The 25292-nt window shown below is 43.6% G+C and overlaps 1 protein-coding gene across 4 annotated transcripts in view; it reads right to left on the bottom strand.

The window, feature by feature from the left end:
* Positions 1 to 4532: 4532 nt before the first annotated feature.
* The window catches only part of asic2 (acid-sensing (proton-gated) ion channel 2), a 163689-nt gene continuing 142929 nt past the window's right edge, over positions 4533 to 25292 (bottom strand). For 3 of the 4 annotated variants that reach the window (XM_058048319.1, XM_058048318.1, XM_058048320.1), the window contains exons 3-11: positions 20191 to 20341; positions 17167 to 17294; positions 11508 to 11658; positions 11160 to 11216; positions 6828 to 6981; positions 6460 to 6551; positions 6311 to 6390; positions 6166 to 6234; positions 4533 to 6086 (exon numbers count right to left, since the gene is read on the bottom strand). In XM_058048319.1, coding sequence (XP_057904302.1) covers positions 5985 to 6086; positions 6166 to 6234; positions 6311 to 6390; positions 6460 to 6551; positions 6828 to 6981; positions 11160 to 11216; positions 11508 to 11658; positions 17167 to 17294; positions 20191 to 20341 — 984 coding nt within the window. In that variant the 3' untranslated portion in view covers positions 4533 to 5984. The remainder of the gene's footprint in view (positions 6087 to 6165; positions 6235 to 6310; positions 6391 to 6459; positions 6552 to 6827; positions 6982 to 11159; positions 11217 to 11507; positions 11659 to 17166; positions 17295 to 20190; positions 20342 to 25292) is intronic. The other variant, XM_058048317.1, reaches the window with a different exon arrangement.

Genomic DNA, 25292 nt, shown 5'->3' on the forward strand with positions numbered 1-25292 from the left:
AGCGGTAGAAAATGAATGAATGAATGAACATAACATTGATGGACTTTTAAGAAATGAAACACAGCAAAAATTAACTTTAGCGGAATTTTGTCTTCCTACGCATGAATGGGTGTAGCTACGGACTCAAACAGATGATTTATGTAGCCCTGGCAGGACATAAAGTCACTAATGTCCTCACGTAGATGGGAAATATGCTGTGAAAAGACGTCTGAGGTCGGCAGACTGAAGCTAACACAACTTCATCTCTTAATGACACTTTAATGCGGGAACTCGTAAAATGGCTCCTGTGTGAAATGTCTGTTCATTTGAGCGTGAAATATGTTGAGCATCTCTCTTCTCAACGTTGACCCCCGCCAAAAAAAATTCACTAGCCGGGGGCCACCAACTCATATTTTGGTTACATTTAGTTGGTTCAAATATTCCAGATGGTGCAAACAACAATTACACACTTTAATACTTTTGATGATTACAGCTCACCTAGAATGGTTGTTTATGTGCGTGTGCCCACCAGCACAGGGTGTACCCCGCCTCTCGCCCAAGGTCAGCTGGGATAGGCTCCAGCATACCACCGAGACCCTTGTGAGGATAAGAGATACACAATACTGATGGATGAATGATAGCTCACAGATAATAATGTTTGCACTACTAATGTGATGCAATCTGTTCTGTATTTGTTTATTGTAATTCTTATTTTTCTAGTCATAGTAAAAGCCACCACAAGGGGGCACTCGCGCTGCATGTGAAAGCTCTTGCTGCAAGAAGAGAAAATCAAGTCCTGATTTGCAGTGACCTCAAATTGTCTTCTATTGTTGTTGTCCTAATAATACTAGAATAATACTAATATTTACTCAAACATACAGCAGGAGTTTGGTAGTGGAAAGTGAAGGTGAGGTGAAGGACGTGGGTGTCCTCACCCCGAGATGTGTGTTGGCGTGTTATCCATCCATCCATCCATCACTTGTTGCTCTTCTGGCATGGATGAAGCACCGCACTTCTAAGGGACATCAAACACAACATGTGACAGGCAAGACATCACCACAAACACTTCCTTTCAGACCTGGATTGACTTCCTCTCGGGGCGTTGTCACCTCTATGTTGGTTACCCGGCAACGCATTGGAACACAAGTTAGTATTTTACAGTGACCTGCTGAAATAATAATAATAAATCATGTGAGTAATGAAAATTAATTGCCCTTGTGTCGCATTTTCTTGTTTATTAATTTGCTTGTTTAAATGGCTTCCTAGTGTTTTGCTATTTTACATAATATCTGGAGTGGTTATACACGATGAAAGTGGCCGATTCCTCGTCGACAGCATCCACAAAATAGTTTAAAAATACATAAAAATGAATAGAATAACTGTACTGAGGGTGTAAATTACATTGACAACCAAATGATTAGTTGGTTATATTGTGTGGTTATGTAATTGTACTGAAATTTAGTTATTTATGAATTAACACTTTCTTCCTGTGTTGAATAAAAACAAGCTAAATTTGCTAATTTTGCAAATTTCATCTGTTCCTTAAATGCACCTAAAACGGCTACAACAAACAAATACAAAATAAATAGTCATTAAAAATATATATATTTTTAATCCCACACTAATGTTGGCATTTCAAGTTGTGCCATGGCTTTGTTCATAATTTGTCCACCAGATGGCGCCAGTCTCCCCCATTGAAAGCACTCAGCAACTTGTACATATTTACAATGCAAGGCTGCTTTGTTACTGAATGTTACTGAGTGAGAGATTGTGTACTTCAGCTTTTTAAATTTGTTTTTTTATTAAAAAAAATAGTGATGGTAAAAGATTTAAAAGATTGACTCAAAAAATATAAAAAAAATTTTTACAACCATTTTTGGGAAGCAGACATATTTGTCGCAAGGGGCAAATGTGAGGTTTTTAAAAGCGTTCTGTAAATGTGTTTGGGTCATGTTAGCGATTGGGCGCCATAAACCCCATTTTTAGACGCATCCCTCTTTATTATGACACATTCCTGCATTATTGTGTTGCATCAAAAAGCAACAACAAGGTTATAGCCGTGTGCTGGAAGTGCAAATAATCCCTTTTAAGCAGTAAAGCTCGCCGTGCTGCAGGTAAGAGCTGTCATGTGGTCTCATGCGGTCTCATGCAATCCATTAAGACGTGGTTGGGGACACGAGAAGGCCGAGACATCTGTTGTTTGCAACAAAACCAAAAACCTTTCAAACGTGATGGAGCAGCCACACGTTCTCTATAATCCTCCACTCTTTCAGTGGAATGAAAAGGAGAGAAATATTGCTTTTGTAAGACGGAGAGATGCATTATAGATGGAGGTTGAAGGCGGACGATACAATGTAGCGTCGGTTCAATGAAGACTGCAGTTTGACACTTCGGTGTAGTGGATCCTCACATTTACCGGGGGGGTGGGGGGGGGGGGGGCTTGAGACGCAAGGAGATCATAACATTACTTTTAAGAAACAATGAACAAAATATATTTCAACCTATGCATTGCATTGGTCCTCACTGTGCGTATGCTAGCAGCCCCGTCTCCACCCGCCAAGACAAAGAGACTGTATAACTGACAAAAGGGCTCAGTCCGTTCGTGCCGCTGTTCTATGGAGAACGGTTCTGAAACCAATGCAGAGTGAACCCTCCTGTCCAAAAAACAAATAACGAACAATAATCGGGATATATATATATATAATATATATTAAAATAATAAATATAGTAATATTATATAATAATCATATTATTAATTTGCCTATTATTATTACTATCATTATATTCTGATTATTACTACTACTACTATGTAGTAGATTATAGTAGTAGTAGATTATAAATAGTAATTAGTAGATTATAAATTATATAATTAATATTAATGAATATTAATGACAATTAATTAATATTTATTTTAACTCCTATTTTTGCCCTATTATATAATTCATAATAATTATATAATTTGTCAGATAATTTTTTTTTAATTTTTAAAAAAATACATAAATAAATAAAAAACATCAAATTATTTAAGGGGGCTTAAAAACATTTTAGGAGGGCTGAAGTCCCCCCCAAAATAGGCCAAGTGACGCCACTGGTCACAGGCAATGCCGGAGCCTATCCCAGCTGACTTTGCCCTAGACTGGACACAACCATTCACACGTTTTTTGGAATGTGGGAGGAAACCGGAGTACCCCGGATAATAACTCCACACAGAGATTGGAACCCAGATCTTCCACATGTGGCCATCAGGCTAACCACTGGGCCACCGTGTATATTCCACTTCTTACTTGAACACTTCAGCCGCCCTACAAGTGTAAAATTCAGGAGAGTTATTTTGCACGGTGAGAATCTCTTCAAATAAATCCTTCCGACTGTGTTCTTGGTTTTCCAAAGCACACGAGCGTCACACTTGACTATACAACAACTGTGTGTGCGTGTATCAAGCGCCAAGCACCTTCAGCATGTTTACGCAGTGGCGGATGCACTATGGCTGACCCCGCAGGAACCTTTGGAGGCTGTGAAAATGTGCTAAAGGAAGCGAGACGGAACAGCTGCCGCCTGAAGGAGCTCCTGACACCAGAGAGCAGAAGTCAGACTTTAGTTTGCTATAACACGGCGGGACCTTTCGGGTCATGAAATTTGAATTTTCCCAAAAACTTGAGATGGTGCGGGAGGGGAGGGCGAGAAATTGATTGTCAAGTTTCAAAAACGCTCAAATCGACATCATGCATGTGGCAAAACCCAAATATTTCTTTAAATTAAATATAGCATTATATTTAAAATAACTGTTGACTTAGGAAAATGTGTTTCAAAATGGCAGAACTTCCCGCGGGAAATACACACTATATTTTCCCTGTTTCACTGACTGGGAATTTCATTCATTTTCTACCGCTTTTCCTCACGAGGGTCACGGGGGGTGCTGGAGCCTATCCCAGCTGTCTTCGGGCAAGAAGCGGGGTACACCCTGGACTGGTGGCCAGCCAATCACAGGGCACATATAGACAAACAACCATTCACACTCTCATTCATACCTATGGACAATTTGGAGTCGCTAATTAACCTAGCATGTTTTTGGAATGTGGGAGGAAACCGGAGTACCCGGAGAAAACCCACACATGCACATGCAACTCCACACAGAGATGGTCGAGGGTGGAATTGAACCCCGGTCTCCTAGCTGTGAGGTCTGCGCGCTAACCACTAGACCGCCGTGCCGCCCGACTGGGAATTTCGTCACAACAAAAATGCTGCAAATGTACACAAACCCAGCCAGGCTCCCTGGGGTACACACCTGAGGGACATCCGTTTTTTTTCCGACACGATGGGGATGGCCAGAAGAAAGATGGCGGAATGAAAAGCGCCATTTTTATTGGATTTGTTGCCTGTAAAAATGAGGTTGAAAAACAACAAAACAACACAAACAGGTTGGATCCCTCAGGTCTGGCGCTCCCGCTTGCCGTCAACTTGCAGCATTTCTGTCAAGTGGGTGTTTTTTTTTTGGGGGGGGGGGGGGGTTGCAGCTTTTTTGATCAGGCATGAGTGAGGTGTTTGTGATTTTCATATGCTGCATTTTCCTGTTGCATTTGGCAATTCCAGCTTGTTGAAGAAGAAGAAGAAGAAGAAGAAGAAAAAGAAGAAGAGCGGAGTGCAAAACAACAAATTCATTTAATGGTTTCACACTGAAAACACACAATGATTTTTTTTTTGGCGCTGCCCAGGGAGGACGAGGAGGAGCAGAAGGAGGAGGAGAAGGAGCAGGAGGAGGAGAAGGAAGCGTGTTTGCGTTTGGGAATGACACGGAACACGAAGACGGCGGCTTTGAAGCGCAGACGGGGAAATCAGAATTTATCGTAAAACAAAAAAGCTAAAAAGTCCAGTGAGGTTTTGGTTGCGAGCGGGCGAGCTGATCATGCTGGGATGATCACGGGAATTAAAAAAAAAAAGAAAATAATCACAAATATTCCACACGCTGCTGCATCCCATGTTGTGTCCTTGACATTCAACAAGTTCAAAATGCCCCCCCCCCCGCTTGTTAGGTGACACCAAGTCTTTGTGTCCAAGTGGTAGGGCGGGGGATTAAGGGGGGACACACACATTTATTATTTCACAGCATAATTACAAAAAAGTACAAAAAGCATTCTGCTGAGATGTTTGGGACAAATTGTCTTCCATTGGTTTGGCATCTTTTGGTTGATGGTCAAAACACCAGCGGCTCTATTTCCGTAGACCGGGGCCAACAGGGTGGGGCCAGCGCAATTTCAGTGAGCGGCGCAGTCCGACACAGCGCCGGACGTCCCCGTCCCTTTGGTGCAAGTGGCAAAAAGGGAGACGAGAAGGCGTGAGAGAGTTAAACCAAATCAAGGCCTCTTTAGGGCCCACCGGACTGCACATCAGAGGCCATGATGCTGCTCACTGCGGTGCGCTTGACCAAATCACGCTCCGACACCCTGTGCCATGAAAATAAAGCCAGACGCGGATATGCCACCATACAACACTCAACCTTTGCCCCTTAAATAACAGCGGGAGTGTGACATCCCTTCAAAGATCCTTCTTAGCCGCTCTTTTTTCAAATCAAACTGTCAGAAGTGAAGTTTACTGCTTTGAAGGATGTAACATTGGTGGTGTTTTGGAGCTGAAATGGGATCAGAGTTCAAGCTGTACATTCCAGATGTGGGCCCCCGCCGCCCGGGGCGTCCAGAAGAGGGCGGCACCTGCACTGCGCTTAAAAGATCGACACATTAAGAGTGATAAACGCCAGCTCAGCATCCCCTCCACTGTGTCCATGTGGCAGCCAGCCACTAATGGATGGTACTTAGGGGGGGGGGTAAAGCCCTCGCCCCCCCCGCTCCAATCCCTCGACCCCACCCCCCAAGCCAACAGTTTTAGGGCCTCAAGTAGCGGTGGCGTGATTGAGTGCCCCCGTCGTCCTTGTTTGCATCCTGCGGCAATGTCCCAACAGAGGACGCGGCGTTGGCCGTATGAGGCAGCCTCGGAGGAGGTGGGGCGGGGCCTCAGCAGGCGATCTCCTCCAAGGTGCCCAAGGTGGTCTGCAGAGGGACGGCTACACTGTGGCTGATGGACTCGGAGTGGTTGGCAACCGGATCGCAGGAAGTCTAAAGTAGGAAAACAATAATCACCACAATAAAAGCTGATTAGTCGTTAACTGTTCAGTACGCAAGGGGGCGCTCTTACCACGTCTCCCCTGCGACCCTCCTCCTCATCCTCTGGACTCAGCAGGTCCAGTAGTCGGTCTCGCAACACCTGAGGATCCCAAGAGTCCGACAAAATCACATACAGTACCACAGGACAGGACAGGACTAGACAAGACTGGACTGACCTCGTAGGCGTAGTCAAAGAGCTCCAGGATGGTGAGGATGCTGGCGCCGATAAAGAGGCCCATCTGGCCCCCGATGTCACCTGCGGGGGGGGGGCGCCGTGCGTCATGTATCGTGTTCTGACGGTTCACCGATAAAAGATGTTACGTACCTAGCAGGCCTGCCACCTCGTAGGCTTTCTTTTGCTCGATGGTCTCGTAGTTGAGAGCCTCGAAAAACACGTCCAATACCAAAATGTTGTCCCTGGAAAAGGACAAAATATGAATACAATATAATAATACTTTATTTGTATTTTTATTTGACTAAACAGTTGCTCAAAATACATGAAATGTCTTTACGCAACTAGTCACTACAACTAATTACTTTTTAGTATTACTTGCTGCTTGTAGCCACTAGAGGGCATGCATGCTAACCTAACCTTCATGTATTTTATTAGCTTAATAATTAGCAGTTACATCATAACACGAGACACTATTGTGTAATATTCCTCATATAAACAAAGAGGTGGTGCGGACTTACGAGATGTACTTCTCGGACTTGTTGAACTTCTTCTGCAAGTAGCGCGCCGACGTCTTGCTGGGAATTTTGACCATGGACAGCTCCTTGTTGTAGCGCGTCACGTTGCACGGCGTCCTGCACATGCAGCTGCTGCTCTCCGCCGCCGACAGCTTAGCTTGACGCCACAATGATGATGATGATGAAATGTATTACGGAAATGTCATGACGGACGGACGCAAAAGTGGGCGGGGTGAGATGACGATGATGGACACAAAGGAGAACGTGATCTCGCTGTTAATATAACATATTTTTCCCATGTATTAAATATAAATATGCTCAATTTATTTAATAGAAACCAAACATTGACTTTTAAAACATTTGAATATTTTTCATCACCATTTTACGATCTACTATTTTTAGCCTTTTGTCTGGAAAACAAGCTTTACGCAACTTAAGTATTTAATTAATACATCATTGATGTTTTGTGGTTGAATATGGCCCATTATTATTATTTTTTTTTATACATATTCAAGCAGATTTTATGTACTTTTGGTTTATGTACTGTACAATAATTGATTAAAAAAAGTAAAAACACACAGAATTTCAGAAGTAACATGTAATATTTAGTATTCTACACTGTCATGTTACGTGGATGAGACAATACACAGGAAGTACCAAACAGGAAGTGGAAGTAAACAAAAAACTCTCCCAATGCTAACATGTGTGAGTCTAAAACAGGTCTTATTTTTTTTAATTATGTCTATTATATTGTGTAATAGGAGTGTAAAGGTGACTATAGGGGTGTTATGTCATGTCTAGTGGGCTCTAATAATGTCTTTGTTAGCCGTTTCCTGGTTTTATTGTCCTTTCCTTGCAAGTTCGACTTGGCATTTTGATGCTTTTTGTGCATCGTACTGCTCCGTGAGAGCTTATCTTTGGCTAATTAAAGACTTTATTGATCTTTATTTATCCTGGGATAACAACACATTTTATTTTACTGATTGCTAAATTAATTTTAGTTTTACTCTGAAAAACCACAACTACTTAATCTGATTTGTAAGACTAAGCATGGAGGTAAACATGCTAGCGTCTAACATTATGGAGAGATTTAAGGCGTCCATGTCCACCTTAAAAAAATACAAGTTTGCTTTTTAAACGCTAACCTGCTCGCCTGAACACAAATGCTCGCCGCCGCTTCCTTGATGAGTGTGAGCTTCTCGTGTGAAGGTCAATGGCAGACGTCTGACGTCTACCCAACGACGACAATAAGCCTGATTGCTGCTATTCTGGCGCGGAGGTCAACCCCGCTCTTCACCGGCGACTCCACGTTCAAAGGAAAATGTATTTCATCAAAACTCCAGAAGAGCATCTCGCTCTCACGGAAATGAGAGCTTTTCAAAAGATGTGACATCCACTCCGACTCCTTCACTGCTCTCCTTCCTGACAAATCCCCATCCCCTGCATGCGCCATCTTTCATTTCACCGAGGATTATGTCCTCTGCTGCGATGCCGTAAACCTGTTTGAAAGTATGAGCGGGATGGGGAAGCTATGCGACGGGAAAAGGGAATATCTTCCCAGAACGCCACAATCCAATATGGCTACAGCGAGACGCGACCTTGGCCGCAAACACACCGACCTCACCTTCATCCTCTCAGGCACATTCATTCATTCTAAATGACTCCTTTGTCCCCCCCCAGTGGAACATATACTGTACAGAAATACACCTCAGTGGGCGGCTTGGATTTACTATCCACTGATAACGACTGAGACGGCCATTGTTGTCTAAATATCTGGCAACACAAGCGGAGAGAGGGTGCACGAGTGCTGCAGTAGGTTTATTTAATCATGTATTCATATATAATATAATAAATATATAATATAGCAGTAGAGATTACCATCGACATCTAAACGAGCCATAATTGTCGAAATAGTGAGTACAACTCACAGTGAACTAATCCACATTGCCAATATGTCCAATTAATGAACCGCAACTCTCCATTGTCGGCGGCACTCATGCGTGCTTCCGCCTTTAGACTCCTCGCGTTGGAGGACAACTGACAGTTTCTGCTTCACAACGTCAGAGGAAATTTCGTTTCATTTCTAATACACGACACTCTTCTGCACTCTGAGTGTATGCTAGTAGCCCCGCCTCTCCCCATTGAGACAAAGACTGTGTGAGTGACACAAGGGCTCAGTCTAGAGGCAACGAGAAATCTTGTTACCTTTTACAACATCACTGTGACTATAGGGGTGCTATGTCACGTCGGGAGGGCTCTAATGATATTAAAAAGTGCATTTAGAAGGTTGTGAACAGTTTTTTTCTGTGCATTTACAAATAAGGAATCCTTCTTTGTCGGGTCCGGAACCAATTCATGCCAATAAACAGGGAATACGGTATTCCCAAAATGAAATGAAACCGTCATTATTCATGATTAAAAGTGATTTCAATAGATTTTTGCATTGGAATGAAGAAAAAGGTGGATACGCCAGCCCCCCCCCTCCCGCTTTCTTCTGTGTTTCTGAATTATGATAAGACTGCCGTGTCACGCCGTCTCTTCTCGGCGGTAATAAATAAGACAAATTACAAGAGCCTGTCGGTTTTAATCACTCCGAGTCTTCAAAGTTTTCCTCCAAACTTTCAAGTCCCGACGAGTTGAAGAAGAACGTGTTCCCCGACAACAACACGAAGCTGTCATCATTTTAAAAGGACACCTTTAATCTCCGCCAACAACTTGAGGAGCCAGGCGCGCTTTTTTTTTTTTTTTTTTTTCCCTTTTGTTGTTATTCAGAGGAGGAAAGTTGGAACTGTTGAGGGCTAGCTTAAACAAATTGGCAGCGACTTGAGCTTGATTTGCATGCAGAGATCCGGCGCGGCAAACATGAGGCCAATTAGGAGACGCTCCTTCAATCCTGCAGCGTCGGGTCGTGTGGTGTGGACGCCGTGAAAGTTTATGGCCGGAAAGTTTCCTCGCCTCTGGCTGCATTTTATGTACACCTCTCTCTCTCTCTCGCTCTCTTTCGCTCACTTAGCTGAATTTATTCTCTGCAGGCCGAGGGTGTGTGGGAGGACAAAAAAAAAACACACACAAAAGGTCGTCCGTATCTTATGAAAAACCACATCTCCATTTAAAGACATGCTTGAAAGACTAAGCGCATCATGGAGATCTTCACAGAAGGAGCGTAGTTCTTTATCTGCTCTTGTCGGAACCTGAGCTCGGCCTCTGATTGGTTTCATCTCGCCGTGTGTGCGCAATATCAGGAAGTCAATCGATCAAAGAAAAAAAAAAAAAAAGTAATTAAGATAGAGAATATCATGATTCTGACGCTCGGCTGTGCTAAAGGTCAACATCCAACCCACACAGCCTGTGGGCTTGTTCAGACACTTCCACACCACTTTTCCAAAACATCAAAATCTGGAGTTGGCAATGATTTTTTTTTTAAATAATCACACTAATTCTTCAACTATTTCAATAATTCCAATGAATTCCATGGTCTTTTTTGTGCGGTCATTACGGTAATCAATGCGGCTCACAACACAGGCTACAATTGAAGCTCTTTAAATAATATACAGTAAACCTCGGATATATCGGACAGATACAACGGACAGATATAAAAGAACCGATTTTTCTGTAATGCATTTCCAATAAAAATTCATTGCATATATCTGATTTTTTTATAACGGATTTCGCCATTTCGGACAAAATCTCCAGTCCCGTTCCAATGCATTTCCATGAAATTTCCCTCGCATATATCGGATGGCCGCATCGTGGCGCTCCGATTCGCCGAATCGTGACAGGCCGCTATACGACGTCGTTTGCAGCGTTTGCAGCGTTGCCTGCGCAACGGTACATTGGAAACATAGTCAAGGAAGTGCCTTTTTATAACAGATAAAATCCGATTTATGCATATACCGGACATTTTCCGGTATACACATATAACGGATTTCGCTTATATCGGACAAAACCAGTGGGAACAATTGAATCCCGAAATATCCGAGGTTTACTGTACAAGATATAATCAGATAAATATCAACGTCACGAATATCCACTCCGTCGATAAAATCAGCTTATATCGCCTCGTACTTCGGTATGGGACAAAAATAAAATAAAAAAACCCAAAAAAACCCTTAAACTATATTAGGAAACAGGAAGTGAACAAATGCAACAGTTACCGATTGTAAAAGTACTAGATGGAGGGGTAGGATTTAATAAGCTTTGCTTCTTCCTACTCCTTTTGGACATGTGGAACTGGGAACTGATGATGTGATGCATTCAATTGTAATCTGATGCATGTTCAAATGAAATTAAACCATTACCTAATGGTGATGCCGATATGGTGTGTTTTGTACTCACCAAGGGCGGGCTCAGCGCAGTCTTTGTACTGCTCGGGGGTGCAGTACGAGGCGTCACCTAGCATGATTGAAGAGAGCACATTGATATAAATGGAGTGGAAAGTGGAGCTAATTGATGCTAATTCGAGCGAGGACAACAACAATGTCTTTCAATGTGCTAATCTATTACGTGTTATTGTGATCCTCCATCCTAAACGCTTTTTACATGAGCTTTTTGGCACCGATGGACAGAATGGAGCATTGTGGGCCGTTATGGACGTATGAAGCATTTATTTTCCAAAGTGCCAGCAGCAGCAGCAGGAGGAGTCAGTTATGGGTAACGTAGCGTCCCGGGTGTGAGCGGGCCTACCGGGCATGTGCACCATCCTGCAGTTGCAGTTCTCCACGATGTAGCGCGTCTCGCAGTCGATCCTGCAGGCGGTCACGCTGTACACCTGGAAGAAGCCCGACTCCAGAGCCTTGGACTCGCACTCTCCCCACGGGGGAGGCAGGTAGGTCAGCTGCGGGCGGACAGGAGGCGGGAGGGGGTCAGCGAGGACGTAATAGAACACGTGGCGGGCAAAGGAGAAAACTGGTATCATTACACCATCTTTCTTATGTTGTTTGATGGTTTTTATTGTGGCGTCCTGATACAATACTGATATTACATAATTCATAATTCATATTGACCCAACATATGTACTTTTATTACTTATTTTGTAGTGCGCAGTACTAGAAAAGGCTCCATCATGTGAGTTCTATCCACAATGGAGTGGTAGCCAGGCGTAATATAGTGACGTTCAAGATGCTCAATGACGCGTTTAAACCCGTTTAAACTCAGCAGCTCTTTTCTGTTACAGTTGATGACTTCTTGGCGTCCCTTAGGAGTTTCCTGTTCCGAATTGCCAGTTCCGTGCCACCACGGGAATCATCACATGCTACTCCGTTAGCACTTGGGCTCAATCTTGTCGCTGCTGGAATCCACTGCTTATATCAGGGTGCCGATATCCGAGATTTGGGATGCAGGACGATATGTGGGAATTGAACTTTTTTTTTTTTTTTTAAACTCTGCAAGCAGTGCAAGGTAGGGTAATGTAATAAGAATGGATGTCTAATACATGTAACATTACTGCCACCTAGTGGCCAGAATATCACATGACTTACATTTGAATACATTTTAATATGCCCACCATGAACCAGTCACCATTAAGTACATTTAATGTCAAATTTTTTATTCCTGACTGCTGCGCCCCGCCCCGCTTTTAGCCTTGTTTTAGCTCTGGATGAACGTTTGGATATTGTATTTTAATCATTTAATTATAATTATTATTTGTGATGAAGGCTAGTAGTATATTAGTATAGTAGTATGGTGAGGGCCGACTATTAATAAACAAAAACAAACAAACAAATAAATAAAATAAATAAAATAAATAAATAAAATAAATAAAATAAATAAAATAAATAAAATAAATAAAATAAATAAAATAAATAAAATAAATGATGGACATGCAAGGATGAGGTTGGACAATGGTGACATCTGTAAAGTCATATTTTATCCCTTGCCTCTTGCCGTTTCGATGGGAAACGTTTTGAGACCCAAAAATGCCAATCACCCTTCTGGAAGACTGTGTTGGCGTTCCGTGTAAGAATAATCCTTAGTGTCGTCAACCGCAGCGCCGAGTGCCTGCCAACGGCGTACAAAGAAAAAACAAACCGACATGCTGTCGTGTTCCGCGGGACCGGCGAGGTCTGCGACTGTCTCCTCTTCCCAGATTGCCTCCACTGTCATGGAAATGCACGAGCGCGCCAAGAACAACGCGTTTTGGACTCGGCCAGGCAGCACGGTGCCAGGTGAAAGTGGGCCAAGACAGGTTCTTGGGGGCCCCTCTTAAATCTTGTCTGGGCTATCAGGACAGACGAGCACAAGTTGTTCCAACATCCCCGCATTCTCCTTCCTAAAAGCAGCCAAGTGTGGGACTGTCGCACGTTTGTGTGGCGTGCTGTGGCGTGCTGTGGCGTGCTGCGACGGCGATAAGGAAGCCATGAACATCCCAGCAGACACTCTACCGCTTCCTCCTCGGCAATCCGTAACCTTTCCTGTCACCTTGCCGGAGCTAATCTCCCCGGGAACGATAGTGGCGGATTCTCCGACTCATTCAGTTTCATTCATAACCGAGTAATAGAAACCTTCTTTTTACCCGCTATTGCTAACATATGCTAGCTGCTGGCTTCACTCTATCAAAGTTTTTTTTAAAACATGAATAAATATTTTAGGTTTTGTAGCAGAATACCAGCAATAACTACTCCAAAATATGCATATTTCAGTATATTTGTACAAGTATTTTTAGCAATTTTACAAGTATTTAGCCTAAATAAAAATGGCTAAATGCAGTAAAATACAAATAAGGCATTCAGAAGACACATTCAAAGACATTTGATGATACACTAAGTAGTGTTGTAGTTCTCACTTTACAACAAGGTACACAAATACAGTAGTTATTGAGGAAGTAAACTAATGAGTAGTGGTTGGGCTTGGGTAGGTTCCCTCCTCTATAACTACTGCAATGTTGTGTACCTCATTGTAAAGTCTTAGCTAATACCACACTGGTTAGATGCTGGTAATGTTACATTGACGAGACAGCCGCCACACCACAGGAAGTACCGTGCAGGAAGCAAAAGTAAAACTGGAACAAGGAACTCTCCAAATGCTACCATGTGAGTCTATGCTATATTTATGTACATCTTATATTTTTAAGTAATACAAGTACAAATGTAAATATAGGGGTGTTATTTCATGTCCGGAGGGCTCTAATGTGCAAACCTGTTAAATTCACATACTCGGCAGGTTGGGATCTGGAACTAATTAAGTGCGACAAACAAGGATTTTACTATAATTTGAAGCGATTTTCATGCAGTATCGTACCTTTGGTCTGTTTTAATAAGAGGCAGAGTTTTCGCTCCGCTTGACATCGTCAAGTTCATCAATATTTCATCGCCTCGCTCAAGTGAAGGGAAGCTTTAAGCGGGCTTTACTCTTCGCTCGGCAAGTTGTGGGATCCCACCAACAAAAAAGGCTCTTTGTTTTTAACGTAGCGTGGCCGGCTTGACCTCAGTGAACACGGAAGGACCATCATGTTGGTAATGTGAGGGCGCATTATGCCCTGATCTTTGCCTCTCGGCAGGCAAACGACTTCACTCACGATGACAGTTGTTATTATCACAGCAGACGTCTGCTATTGGCGGGGGTCGCATTCCAAAAAACAAAGCAAATGGCAGGCCACAATTACAATGTTCGCCGACAGTCACATATTTAATAAGAAGATGTAGCAAGAGGGACAGGTGTTGCCCCTCAGTATTCCTTTTCATCTATTGAACAGACTTTTGCATCACTCTTCTCAACGAGCAGCGAGTGCTGCTGTGGGGCCCTCCCCCTACCTAAAGCCCCCACAGGCAGCTCCGTCTTGTTTGTGACATTCCAAAAAGAATCCATTTGCCATTTAAAATCGCTTATGCCACCCCTAAAGTCCGTCACGTCTTCCTGCTGCATTGATTGCTGAGATGGCACTATTCCCCTGCAGATAGCGCCATCAAAACTTTCTATTTAATTTACTATAAAAAAATAATCATTCACAAATTAAAGAGCCGCAAATAGGTGGGGGTCTGCTATAGTATATTATGTATGTGCAAGCCCCCCCCCCCCCCCCCCCAGGTTTCCTGAGGACACAGGTGGGAGCTTCTCTCAGCAGAAAGTTCTCCTCACACTGGATGTAGCGCTGCATTCATTAATGAGTGCAGCTAAATTTACTGCTTTTTCACCGCAGTGCGTGCTGGCCGAGACGGGCGAGACGCAGCAGACGAGTCAGAGGGAGGAGTTAGTCTTTAGCCTGCCAGTCAGAAAAGTGGGCTGATGAATGAGCAGCGACACAAACCCTGGAGGCTCATTACTCAAAGAGGATGACGGAGGAGACGCCGGCATGCCAAGCTCACGTCCTGACGTCCACATGACCGAGTGTCAGAAGAAGGAACCACCTGACCCGTATCGGTCACATGATCTCGTCACAGCCGTCAACCACGTTTATTGTTTACGTGTGAGGCCTCAAGTGGGGGTATTTCCAAATTCCCAGCAGTCTTGAATGCAATCTGATTTGAGGCGATTTGAGCGTGTGAATAAAGTTTAATGTGATTTTAATGTTCACATTAATGGCAGTTTGATGCTGATTTAACGTGACTTGACATCCCAGCATTAATATTTCATTCCTAATACAAGATTACACAACTCTAGATGGTGATTAGACTATTAATATTAGCGGATTTTTATGATGTAATGTCAATCGGGGGTGTCCAACAGGGCATTTTTGGGCTGCGGCTTCTTGTATTATTATTATTATTATCAGTTATTTTATATTATATATGATTAGATGTTAGACTAATTGGCTTTGTCTGCTCTGCGATTGGCTGGCGACCAGTCCAGGGTGGACCCCACCGCTCGCCTGAACTCATCTGGGATAGGCTCCAGCATACCTCCACGACCCCAGCGAGGGTAATGGGTAAAGGAAATGGATGGATGGGCGCTGTCAGATTGTTCAGATCGTTTAGCATATGATCATTTTCATAATAATTTGGAGTGCATGAGAAAGTGCACAGTCTTTTTCCCACCACAGCAACAACAGAACCGATGTTGTAATTGTGGTAAGCAGCAAACTGCTCAGTCATCCGCATTAAAGATGCTAATGAGTTGACTGTAAACCAACTGGTGACATTTTAAAGCGCATGCAGAGCTAGATATGTACATGGGTTATTTTAGATGGATATAAATATGTAATCAAAACATTTGTTAACTTTCAAAAGTGCCCAAAATAAGTTGTAGAATATAAGAATAGCAGCAACAGAGCCAATGTTGTAATCGTGGTAAGGAGCACAGTCATTAAATTGGCATTAAAGGCACTAATGAGTTGGCAATACGATGAAAAACATGGCGACTTTTTAAAGCGCATGCAGAGGTAGACAAAGCCGCCGGATGCCGACGACTCATGAAACTTCAAGTACGGGTACTGGAGGTCATAAAAACTACAACAACGGGTAGCCGACAGCCACAGCTGCTAATGCTAACGTCCTTTGACCCGGCGCTAATTAGAAGCCCGGCGGTGATTGCTGTTGTGGACCAGTCAGCTTTACGAGTTGATTTGTTGGCCGGAGGAAAGCATTAGTCTCGCCTTGTTTGGTCTCTTTCTGTCATTTGTTGCGTCACCTTGACAAAAATGACTTTCTGTTGCGTTATAAAACGCGGCTTTGCTTCAATGAAACCTTTTTTGTCCACCGGTCTGACTCCATTAATCATTTTTCACACTCGCCTTGGCTCCACCGGGACATAACATCAAAGGAAGTTTGAAGACGGGCGCCGCGGCGAGGTCGAAAGCGATGTTTTTGCGTGCTTTGAGCCGGGATACGACGACGGAGCTGGACAAGGACGAAGCTATCAAGTCTGAGCTTGCCAACGTTTATTTCGAAAGCATTCACTTCAAAACACTCAGGAAAGAAACCGCAATGAAGCCAACACCGAGGTCAAGATGGCCGACATTTGACGCGTCGCTTAAAATGAAATTGCCCACTTTTGGATTTCCATGAAAAAGTGACTTTTTCCACTTTTCAAGTTGAAGCTCCTCATGACATCACGGCGGGAAAACATCCTTCCTTGTGGGCGTGATACCACTTCTGACCCCTACCTTGCTAGATGAGCCCACCCAGGGAATATGAGCAGCATTTATAAACAAACAGGCTTCACTACACGTCTTAAAGTAACAGCTACAACATCAGAGCTGTAAGTTTCATTATTAGTTTTTTTTCCAGCGAATAGGCTAACCTAGCATGGTGTAGCCGTTCAAACATAATGCTAGCATTGTATCATCAATGTAGCTCATTAGCATTAAAGCTACAGACACAAAACAGGGACATTTAGGAGGAAAACGGCCTGGTGAAGGTCAAGTTTGTGTGAGACGTTAGACGGCAAGCATGCACATGAGAAGACCTACCCGCTGTTCCTGCGTGGCGACAAAGGTCTGGAAGCCGGGCGCCACGCCGAAGCCCAGCTCGTGCACAAACGGGGGCTCCGCCTGGCTGTGGATCTGGACTCGCACCCCCGCCTCAAACGCCGTGTCCTCTGCAAACAACACACCTCGGACGAGTTAAAGCGTTCCTCGGCGAAAAGGTTAAGAAGTTTTGAATCAGAGCGAAATGTGGAAGAAAAACAGCGATGGAGGGAACAAGCTCGGTTGGGTTGTTTCATCAGTTGGCTGCCGTTGCTATGGTGACAGCTTGGATGAATTCACATAAGACAAAAAGAAACAATGTCCATCTGTGTCATCAGCAAGAAGGGAAATTGGAAAGAAATATTTCATATGATCTTTGGAGCCCCTCAAAACCAGCAGCTGTCATGATGACGTCACCCTTTTATTTGGGAAATCAACTAGCTACTTGACGTGCTACAAAAGTTGCTAGCTAACTTTTAAAGTTATATTTCACGAGTTATGAATTAGTAGCCACGTTTACATGGACCCAAATATTCCAATTCCAGTCGGGTTATTTGCTCAAACGGAAAGAATCTTTGTACACACCTCATTCCGAAAGAAAAGTGCCAATCCGAATGAATATATAATCGGATTCACCGGGGTGGAATATTCATTTTCCCAATCCGATTGAGGTACCTTGTACCCGCTCAATCGGAAAGTTGCCAGGGTGCGTTCTTTCAGCGCAAGCAGGTTTTGAAAATGGCGGCGAGCCGTTTTTGATACAAACTTTAAAAGAACTAAACGGAATTGCAAGACTGGACAGCCAAAAAGAAAAACTGCGTAAAAGCGTAGCGACTGTCCCGACAACCGCGGTAACCACACTCTCGTCCGCCATCTTCGATGAATCACGTGATGTTGTTTACGTTTTACTGCGCATGCCCCATTGACTATTACGTTTGATTATAGCGGTGCAATGTAGACAGGTGATTGCAATATTTCTGTTTAAACTTAACAAAACTTCTACTACTTAAGAATAGTTCTAGATTTAAAAAAAAGATTCCTGTAGTTTAATTCTTAAAGAGCTGAAGGCAACATCATGTCAGTGAATTAGTGAGAGTTTTGATGTGGATAGAAATGGGAAAAAAAATCAATTAGGCTGAATGAATGATCTTTTGAAGTGAAGAGGTGTTTTTTTTCTTTTCTTAGTACATGGTAATGATCAGAACAAAATCAAAAGCACCAGCGAGTGAATAATAGCACATTAAAAGCCCCCAAAAATCACATTAAACATAAAAAAGCTGATCCAATATTCCTTCCTCAGAGAGCAGAGATTTGTTTTGCTGTTCATTACTTTTCATTCCGTGCGTGCCGGGCTGCCCCATCAATGATGAGGGGGCTAAAAATAGAGCGTGAAAGTCATCCACTGCTTTGGAAGATTTTTTTTTTTTTTGGGTGGGGGGGATGAAAAACCAAAATGGAAACTGTGTGATGAACAGCATGCAAGCTCTGATGTGATCAAATTGTTGACAGCTCTGCTGCCTTCATCATGAGGAAGCGTTGACGATTTCCAGCGAGGACGCGTCACTCAAACGTCAGGTGACGTCAAGGCGGGACTTGGCGCTAATGCTAAATATGGAGTTGCAAAAGAGAGCAGCGACGTGGCGCGTATGCTGCCGAGCAAAGTGATGTCTTTGAAGTGAAAGCTTTGGAGGCGGCGGCGACGGCGGCGGCGTTGATGGCAAGGGAACGGAGGCAACAGTTGGTGGTCGTGTTTTTTGGGGAAACGGCGCTCATCACGGGAATGATTGCTGGATGAGTCTCCATGGCAACCGAGCCATCCTCTTACCCGTGAAAGGGTGGCTCTCCTTCATGGATGCGAGTGTGAACAAATACAACTTTGAGAAATCTCGACTTCTTACTTCTTCTACAACCAAGGCCCCTAAAGGTGGGCGGGCGGGGTCGGGGGGATGGGGGACACCACTTGTCATGGGGATATGTGGAAAAAAACTAAACAATTAGTGCCTAAAACTCGCCTTTTTCGAGAGCTATTTTTTTATTATTACCAGATCTATTGATATGATTATTATTCCTTATATTAGTCCTAATCCTAATCCAGCAAGGTTAGGGTTAGTTCTAACTAGTTCGAACTATACTCCTCCTCCGTGGGGAGTTCCCACTTTAGCTTGCTTAAAGGACAAAGCATTTAAATTGGGCAAGCAAGCAGAACACAACTACAATCACCACGCAGACCCATAAATGACATTTAACGAGTAAACAAAAACTCACAGGGCAAATAACACTGCTATGGGGGGGTAACACATTTTTATACATCACGCAGCGACTTAACACCACCACACAAACGCACTGTTGGTGGAAAATAACAAAACTCTGACAAACGCTGAGCAAATTTTTTCAGAATGGTGCCGCAAAGCATGCTGGGAGGACAAAAACAATCTGTGACATGAGTGAAGCCCTTCTCCCAGCATGCCTTGCGGCACCATTCGGAAAAAAATTTGCTCAGAGTTTTGTTATTTTCCACCAACAGTGGTGTTAAGTCGCTGTGTGATGTTCTTATTTCCAGACTGCCATGTTGAGTAACGAGCCGCTGCCATTTCTGATGTGGTGACAAGCCCATTGCGAGTTGTCTTTTGGCTCCTGCTTGCCCGAATAGAAAGCAAGTGAAGTGCCCGTTTGTCACTCTCTCCTCTGCAAATCAACAACGCTTTCATATTTCATTTTGATGAATGTTTTTTTTTTAATAAAAAAAAAACAAACTTATGGCCTCTCATAGCTCAGGCTTGTGACAGCTTCCAGTTTCTTGACAATGCAGTCACTTGGTGTGCCCCACCTCACCCAGACTCCTTCTGTGGCCCCCTACTAGTACCACTACTTTTCTACTATTTCATCATATTAGCGGTTTATTATTATTATTATTATTATTATTATTATTATTAGCAGTCAGCTAATCCCGGCTGTTCCCAATCATGAAACAATGAAACAATAAGGAATTGTCAAAAGGAAGTAGCGGTTGGCGTGTGTGACACCCACCTGTGTCCCCCCACACCGGCAGGTACTCGTCCTGCTGGATGTCCAGCATGATCTCCAGGCCGTTCCCCGTGCCACCCTTCATGGTGGTGCGCAGCGACTTGCCGTCCTCGGCCGCGTTGAACATGTAGCACTTGCCGTACCTGGTGAACACCTGCCAAGGACACCCAGAGCGTCAAGCGTCAACCGCAGAGAGTACCAGGCGCCAATTGATTTGAACAAATAGCATTTATGCTAAGATACAGTAATATCAGAATGATGTGCTAGAAGAACAAACGATTTGATGGTCAGAAGGAAGGAAGGTGCTTGTCACTGCTGTGCTTCCATAGACAGGAAAAGTCAGCATTGTATTTATTTTTTTGTTTTTACAGTTATATCTGCCGTTTAACAACAAGTCAAATAAATGAAGAATGAGCTCACCAGAAACAACAAACTTTCCCCGTAGAAGGCTAGGGTCTATCCACATCATATTAGCATTAGCATTGATTAGCGGTGATTAGCTGTACATTTCATACATGGAATGTGTTTCACAAGTGTAAGAACAATGGCAATTGACGAGAGAAGAGGAGCAATCGTGGAGCTAAATGTAATGAAATAATTACAACTGTCAAATTATGAGCGTCAAGCTAGCAGGAGGTGGTCTTGGAGTGGGGGGAGGGGGGGGGGGTGAGCTGTGTCGCCAAAATAGCCACTTTTATAGCCGTATCAATTATTCACCTTTCACATGGTAATGCCGCGAGACGTCTTTTTTTTTTTTAATTCCCCGATGAGCGACACGCTGTCCCTCGCTGTTACGACGCCGTTCTAATTACGTAGATCATGCTGGCTAGCGACTTGTTTTTTTTTTGTTTTTTTTTTTTAAACAAATACGCACTAGAAGACAAATTAAAGCCCTGAAAAGCAATTACTAATCTTCCATTAGGGGGCCAAGCCATTAAAAGCACCACAAGGATCACAGAACAAGAACACACACACACACACACACACACACACACACACACACACATACACACACGCCAGTATGTCGACAAGCAAGACTTCCATTCCTAATGTCGATGCTAAAGTAGCAGCTCACAGGTAGCAACCTAACACCTTGAAGGTATTTATAAATAATACATTCAGCACAGGGGCTGCTGTACGTGTGTGTGTGTGTGTGTGTGTGTGTGTGTGTGTGTGGTGTACCCGCAGTCTTGAGGTCCCCACTCATGAATAGCAACCATCATAATCGACTGTGCTGCCACAGTGACTGATGGAAAGGAAGTGATGGAGACGGAGAAATAAACAAAGTGCGGCCATGTTGTTGTTGGCTCCTCCCGGTGAAATAAATAAAAGATTCCGTTTTTTTTTTTTTTTTTTTTAAAACATCTAAATTGATGTCTCATATTTGCTGCTGTTGGCAGACACGCAAATGTACACGAGAGCGGCGGGGAAATCACCAAGTGAAGACTTTCAATAGCTTGTGTACTTTATCACTTTAATGCCTCTTTGAAGAAGCCGTCACATTTAAAGTATATAATGTGTGTGTGTTTGTGTGTGTGTGTGTGTGTGTGTGTGTGTGTGTGTGTGTGTCCCTTGCGTGCAGCACACCGAGCGTCTGTCAGAGGCCTCTGCCAGCCCCCGCCCACCTCGTTTGCTAACAAGGACAGGACTCATTTGAGAAGAAGGGAGAAAATGAGGCCACTTATTCCAATTAGTGGGAAATGCTGCTCATGTTCAGACACAATAGAACATATAAGCACACACATAAGTAGCAGGAAGGGAACATTACGCGGCGCTACGTGCTGTTCTCAAACCACAGCAGATTTATTATTCTGGTCCATAAACAAAGAAACATAATGATTATAATATCCTAATACAGTAAACCTCGGATATATCGGACTCGGATATATCGGAAATTCGCTCACAACGGACAGATAAAAAAAAGAACCGATTTTTCTGTAATGCATTTCCAATAAAAATTCATTGCATATATCGGATTTTTTATAACGGATTTCGCCAATTTCGGACAAAATCTCCAGTCCCGTTCCAATGCATTTCCATGAAATTTCCCTCGCATATATCGGATGGCCGCATCGTGGCGCTCCGATTCGCCGAATCGTGACAGGCCGCTATACGACGTCATTTGCAGCGTTTGCAGCGTTGCCTGCGCGTCCAGGTACATTGGAAACATAGTCAAGGAAGTGCCTTTTTATAACGGATAAAATCCCATTTCCGCATATACCGGATATAAATCCGATATATGCGTAAAACGGACATTTTCCGGTATACGCATATAACGGATTTCGCTTATATCGGACAAAACCAGTGGGAACAATTGAATCCGATATATCCCAGGTTTACTGTAGTAACTAATAGTTAAGAAATATACGATAAATATATTCCCAAGTATCCCAAGTATTGTCACATGACTAATGAAATCGAACAGCGGGCTGCCGTTACCGAGCAGCACTACACGGTGATGGGCATGGCGAGGATATTTCCAAACAGAAGACGTTCGCCGCGCTCGATATTTGACACAAAGACGCCCGCGTGGTTTTGCTCATTGATCGATCGATCGTCCTCCTTCCTGCTGCTGGAAGCTACAAGATGAAGGGCAGAGGTCCTGCTTTGCTAGCTTTTAGGATGGATTTTCACCAATGGGATGATCCATCTCCGTACGCGGCCACTCCCCTTTTTTATCGACGCGGCCGTGATTGATTGAATCGCTAATGGCGCAGGTGAAGCGCACAATTGGGACGGTGAAGTTGGCTCACACCTCATCCCGGAAACGGTGACGCTCCCGACTGATGCAGCGAATAATAAATATTAATGGCGCCATCGCTCCTGCTCCGTGGGCGCAGGATGTGGTTTTTTTGGGGGGTTATTCTCCAGAATGAGGATGTTTTTCTGTCCAAATGACTGCATTCTCTTGCGATGCCGTTCACCCTCGCTGGTGCTATTGGCTGACAAGGTGGGGGTGTGTGGAGGGGGGGGGGGGGGATTAGGGAGAGCAAATGGCACCGCTATTCGGCAGGAAAAGCTGTTTAACAGTCAGTAATAACATTGGCATTTCTCAGCGGATTCCAACTCAATTAAGGAAAAACATGTGCGGCTCCCAAAAGACGGCTTTTCCCGCTATTCTTTTCCTCCATCCAAACACTTTTTTTCCACATATTGGATATATTTTTCTTCAGAATGTGGCCACCGTGTCGAGGCATCATTGCTAAGCATCCAATCAAAATAACAATAATACGTATCATTTCCTACTCCGCTAGCAGCCACCAGGGGGCATATTAGCATAGTAACTGCAACTGCTGCTAGGTGTTTGTGTATTATAATAATTATTATTATTATTCAGTAATTATAAATGCGTCTGAGGTGCCGCAATAGTGTACTGGAAGTGTGTTAGCCTTGCTGCTGGAATTTAGACTGTTGAATGTTTGGTGTGTCTGTAGCTTTAATGCTAATGAGCTGTGTTTTTCGCCCCCTGACAGTGTGTACTATTGTGTACTTTATACACTTTTTGTACACTGTAACTCTCCCCAATGTAATAGATGCCGTATATCACATACAACAACTTGCCAGTAAAGAGCAAATTAATCAAAACAAATTAGCAACTTATATTACTTATACTTATTACTTATATTACTGAACTTATATTAGCAGCCCCTTTAGCTAAATTAGCTAAACTGCACGGCAGTTGAGTGGTTAGCGCGCAGACCTCACAGCTAGAAGTTCAATCCCACTCTCGGCCATCTCTGCATGTTCTCCCCGTGCATGCGTGAGTTTTCTCCGGGTACTCCGGTTTCCTCCCACATTCCAAAAAAACATGCTAGGTTAATTAGCGACTCAAAATTGTCTCCAAATCGACTCCAAAATTATGAATGTGAGTGTGAATGGTTGTTTGTCTATATGTGCCCTGTGATTGGCTGGCCGCCAGTCCAGGGTGTACCCCCAGCCTCTCGCCCGAAGACAGCTGGGATAGGCTCCAGCACCCCCGCGACCCTCGTGAAGATAAGCGGTAGAAAATGAATGAATGAATGAATAATAAGAAATATACAAATAAGTACCAATATGAGTTTGGAAATCAATTATTCCCATCATGGGCTGCACGGTGGTCAAGTGGTTGGCACGTAGGCTTCACAGCAAGGATACCCGAGTTCAATTCCACACTGGGCCATCTCTGTGTGGGGTATGCATGTTCCTCCCACATTCCAAAAACATGCTAGGTTAATTAGCCACTCCAAATTGTCCATAGGTATGAATGTGAGTGTGAATGGTTGTTTGTCTATATGTGCCCTGTGATTGGCTGGCTACCAGTCCAGGGTGTACACGCCTCCCAAAGACAGCTGGGATAGGCTCCAGCACCCCCGGTGACCCTCGTGAGGATAAGCAGTAGAAAAAGAAAATTATTTGAACAGCAACGTCCTGCTAGGTTAGCATATTCGCTGAAAAACAAAAACTGATCCAACTGACTGACGGATTTAAGATGTGTAGAGAAGCCTTTTACATCCATCCCCCGGAGAAAGGACCTTTTTCCTTCATGAAAAGTCATGAAAAGCCCCAACTTTTGCGTGCCTCTGCTCTCTAAAGCAACAACAACACTACAAAGGCGTATCTAGGGACCTTTCTTTAAACTTTCTTTGCTTTTTTTTGCCGAGGATAAACAAAAAGGTTTCAATGAGAAGACCCCGAGCTTTCCTTTAGCTTACCCTCGGCATACCTAAGAAGGTGAAATAAGCAACACTGCAGGAGCGATGCAGCCTATTACCTGTTAATCATTTGAAAGCCCGCAGCGCGTGGCTCTACTTGTCAAAGCACCGGGGTCTTTGTACTTTCCCGACACACTCACATAATTGGTTAGCACTGACAAAAGTCAATAAGTCAATGACTAATGATTTACTGCGCGACGACAATCCGGTTAAAGAAGCGTAAAAAAAAAAAAAGCGCCGCCGTGGCATTGGAATCCATCAGTAAGAATAATGAGCTGATGTTATCTATCGCCGATGAGAAGCGGCGACGCTCAAGACTGTTACGATAATTTGCCCGATGATGCGTTCACCTGTTTACTTTACCACGACAAGCCAATATTCTTCCATGTTTTTTTTTTTTCCCATTCGGAGAAC

The sequence above is a fragment of the Doryrhamphus excisus genome, chromosome 15, assembly GCF_030265055.1.
Source record: "Doryrhamphus excisus isolate RoL2022-K1 chromosome 15, RoL_Dexc_1.0, whole genome shotgun sequence".
In the NCBI taxonomy this organism is placed as follows: domain Eukaryota; kingdom Metazoa; phylum Chordata; class Actinopteri; order Syngnathiformes; family Syngnathidae; genus Doryrhamphus; species Doryrhamphus excisus.